Consider the following 3,841-nt stretch of genomic DNA (forward strand, 5'->3'; position numbering starts at 1 on the left):
CATGCGCTAATGATTCTCCGCGTAAACACAAAAACAGCATCATGGTTTCCATAACAACGGAGAGACAGAGTGGGTGAATCTGAGCCGACGTGAGTGCTCGCAAGATTTGATTTCATTCATACAGTGTTTCGTTTAACTGAACACGCAGAAATATCTCGTAGGTCGGTAAAGATATGAAAAAATCATTATTATGAGAGTTATTTGGTTCAAAGGGGAAATTGTGTGATGAAAATAATTTTTTGTATTTGAAATTACAGATATTTCAAGGTCACCTTAACTTTTTTAAATGTAATACTATACATCTGTATTCATAATACGATAGCGTGTTAAGCCGAGTTCAGTGGTGTGCCACATAAAGTCATTCAATGTGGTAGAAGGTCATAAATACAGCAACCGAACAGGTAATTTAATAGATACTGAGTGGTCTGAATCGAATCTGTAGTATCATCTCCATAATTTATGATCTACTACGTTGATTGACCTTATGTGGCACACTATTGTACTCGCCTTAACAAACGCCATCATATTATGAATAAAAATAAATATCTCCTTTAAAAAAAATTAAGGTGACCTTAAAATATCCCCTATAATTTCAAATACGAACAAAATTATTTTCACCATATAATATCCCCTTCTGTATCAAACTCTCATAATAATTTTTTCGTATCTTCAATGGTCTAGGAGATATTCTTGCGTTTCCAGTTAAACGAAACACGTTGTATGTTATGTAAGTTAGAACTTGTAACATTTCAACTTTTGATACACTATAACAGAATGATACGTAAACTTTCTTGCATTTGTTAGATACGGCACTCACATGCAGGTACCATTAAGAAAACTTAGTAATTAAATCTTAACATTGTAGAACATTTTTGTACTTTATATTTTACGTTTCTTTTTCAATGGTTTCTGGCAAGTATTCTCATCACTCATGTTACTTTCAGTTGCACTGGAACATCTTTGTAAAGATGTCTTTTCTTCTGGTGATGGACACAATCCTAATTCTGGCAGCCTAAAAAAATAAAACAATCTTCAACGTTTTTGTCGTAAACTGTTAATTTTATGATTGTATAAATAAAACTGCAACATTTAACAAGATTAATGTTAAATAACTATCAGTGTGCCATGGCCTGTTACTGCCGGTTATTTTTCATTTTAAATTGTGGGGATAAAAAACATTTTTTCATAAAAACATACAAAACCCTTAAAACCAAGAAGAAAAAAAAAAGAAATGTAAATATATAAATATTTATATATATATAAAATATATACATATAAAATGTTTGTTATACCCGAATGATGTATTTCCCGAGTGATGTACACTTTGTATATTATCCGTCTTCTGTGTTGTACAATTTTCTTTGTACTGACTTTGTACAGAAAATTTTTGTATCTGTGTCGAATACAGGCTCTTGGATGTGATTTGTGTCGGAGGAGCAATTCCACTCTTTTCATAATACTTTCTCGAATCAACGGTAACGCTCTTTGTGCAGTTGTACGTTTTATATATTCCGACCAGATAATCCGCAAGTTCAAACATATTCGATCTTAAGGATATTATTATAAATTGTGCGTTTTTTGTTCTTTCCTTAATATAATTTCCAACGATTGAAACATTTTTAAAGTCCAAAGCTGCATCAATTTCGTCCATAAAATATAGGGGGGTAGGTTTGTAATGATGTAGTGCAAATACAAGTGCCAGAGAACTCAAAGTTTTTTCACCACCACTGAGATTACAAATATTTTTCCAAGATTTCTTAGGTGGTCTAACACTAAAAGCAATTCCTTCGCTAAAAGGGTCCAAAGAATCGACCAATTCCAATTCTGCATCACCTCCTAATGTAATCATTTGATACATCTCTTTCAATTTGTCTGTAATAATAGTAAAACCTGCAAGAAACTCTTGAATTCTTCGACGTCTTGCTGTTTCATATACATCTCGTATTTTATTGCGCTCAGTCGTTATTTTTTCTAGATCTGCAGCACGTTTCATATACAATGCATCTTTTTCTTTATATTCCGCAATAAGCTGCATATTTGGAACGTCTGTGGGTAATTGTGTCTTAACTTTTTGCAAATTACCTACGAGAATTCTCTCGTCTAATTCATGAAGTTCCTCCTCCGTTAATTCTTTTAACTCTTCAACATTTTCACCAGGTATTACTTGAAGTTTTAAATCAGCTATTTTTCTTGTAAAGCCTGGAATTTTTTGTTTTAATTCATCAATTATAACCTTATATTCTTTCACTTTCTGATCAAGATCTATTTTAAATGCTTTCATTTTATTTTCCCTAGCAAGTAAAGTATTTAATTCTTCTTTAAAAGATGACATAGCCTCGTCTCTATCTGAAAGTGTTTTCGTAAGTTCATCAAGTTCTTTTAAATATATTTTTCCTTGTTCTTCTAATTCTTGTTTCTCCTTTTGAATATCGCGAAGTCTTTGTTCACAAGAATGTATATCATTTTCTAAACTATTTATCCGTTGTTCCATTTTCTTCACATTTCTCTCAGCTGTTTTAATAGCAACTTGCAATTTGCATATTTCAGCTTTACCTTTATCAATTACTTTACATAAGTTACATATATTTCTCTGTTCATCTTTTATAGAACTTCCTGATAAGTTCTCTATTTCTTTATTAATGTGAATCACTTGATTTTCAAAAATCTGTGACTTTTCCTGTACTTTCTCCAAAGTGTTCTTTGCAGCAGTCATTGCTTTCTGTAACTGTTCAACCTTTTGTGGATTCGATTTTGAATCCGCAACTTTCTTCTTCTGAACTTTAAGTTGCATTAATAATGATGGTTCTTGTTCTTGTAATGTTTTCAGTTCAATATACAACTTTTCCTTGCTAATTTTCATATCTTTTAAACCTACACTTAAAACATGAATCTCATTTTCTAAAGACTGAGATCTAGCTCTCAGTTCATTGCACTCTTCGCAAGTTTTACTCAAGTCTGATTGCAATTTTTCCACATCTGTTGCAGACAGATCATTTTTCAGAACTTTTTGTCCCATCCTACCCCTTAACACTGTTTTACCACCTCCACTCATTGTGCCTGATAATTCGATTAACTCGCCTTTCAATGTAACTACTCTGAAACGTTTATGACCATATGCAATGCGTGCTGCTTGGTCTAAATCATTTGCCACTAACGTATCTTGTAGCCCATAATAAAATGCCGGTAATACTCTTTCGTCTTCCACACGTATAAGATCAAACAGCCTTGGAACATTCTCCGGGGTTTGTATCTTTTGTTTACACCTTGATAACAAACGTTGCTGTTTTTCCAGCGGTATAAAGGTTGCACGTCCTATATCGTTTTGTCGGAGAAATGTTATACATGATTGTGCAGTTGTTACAGTATCAACTACAATATTATCCAGAGGACCACAAGCTGTTGAAATTGCAATGTCATATTTTCCATCTATAGCACCAAGATCACCCTAAACATTAAAAAATATCTTATAATAATATAGAATATTATAATGTTATAAGATTCTTAACACAATTTAGTCTTAACCCTTTATGCTGCAATTACTAACACTGTTGATATAATAATGCCTAAGAATGCTTTACTCAAGCAAACAATATTGCTAAATTTGTTCAGAATATAAAGGAAGGTTCCAACAAGTAAAGTATCATATTGAATAATTTTATTTAACCTATTATACGCATTATTTTTATATCATCAATATTAACCAGGTTTATACATAAATTCTTGGTAATCAAATATAATTTTTCAAATTCGTGCTCCATTTCGTTCAAAGAGATATACTTTACTAAATAATATCTAGATGTCTGGATTTCACATCATACAAAATATAAACTAAAACTACACA

The 3,841-nt window shown here is 31.8% G+C and overlaps 1 protein-coding gene across 1 annotated transcript in view; it reads right to left on the bottom strand.

Annotated features, from left to right (window-relative positions):
• Positions 1-879: 879 nt before the first annotated feature.
• The window catches only part of LOC108573125 (structural maintenance of chromosomes protein 4), a 6,053-nt gene continuing 3,091 nt past the window's right edge, over positions 880-3,841 (bottom strand). The window contains exons 8-9 of the mRNA XM_017935504.1: positions 1,293-3,445; positions 880-1,012 (exon numbers count right to left, since the gene is read on the bottom strand). Of these exons, the coding sequence (XP_017790993.1) occupies positions 880-1,012; positions 1,293-3,445 (2,286 nt within the window). The remainder of the gene's footprint in view (positions 1,013-1,292; positions 3,446-3,841) is intronic.

This window comes from Habropoda laboriosa, unplaced genomic scaffold, assembly GCF_001263275.1.
Source record: "Habropoda laboriosa isolate 0110345459 unplaced genomic scaffold, ASM126327v1 scaffold89, whole genome shotgun sequence".
Classification (NCBI taxonomy): Eukaryota; Metazoa; Arthropoda; class Insecta; order Hymenoptera; family Apidae; genus Habropoda; species Habropoda laboriosa.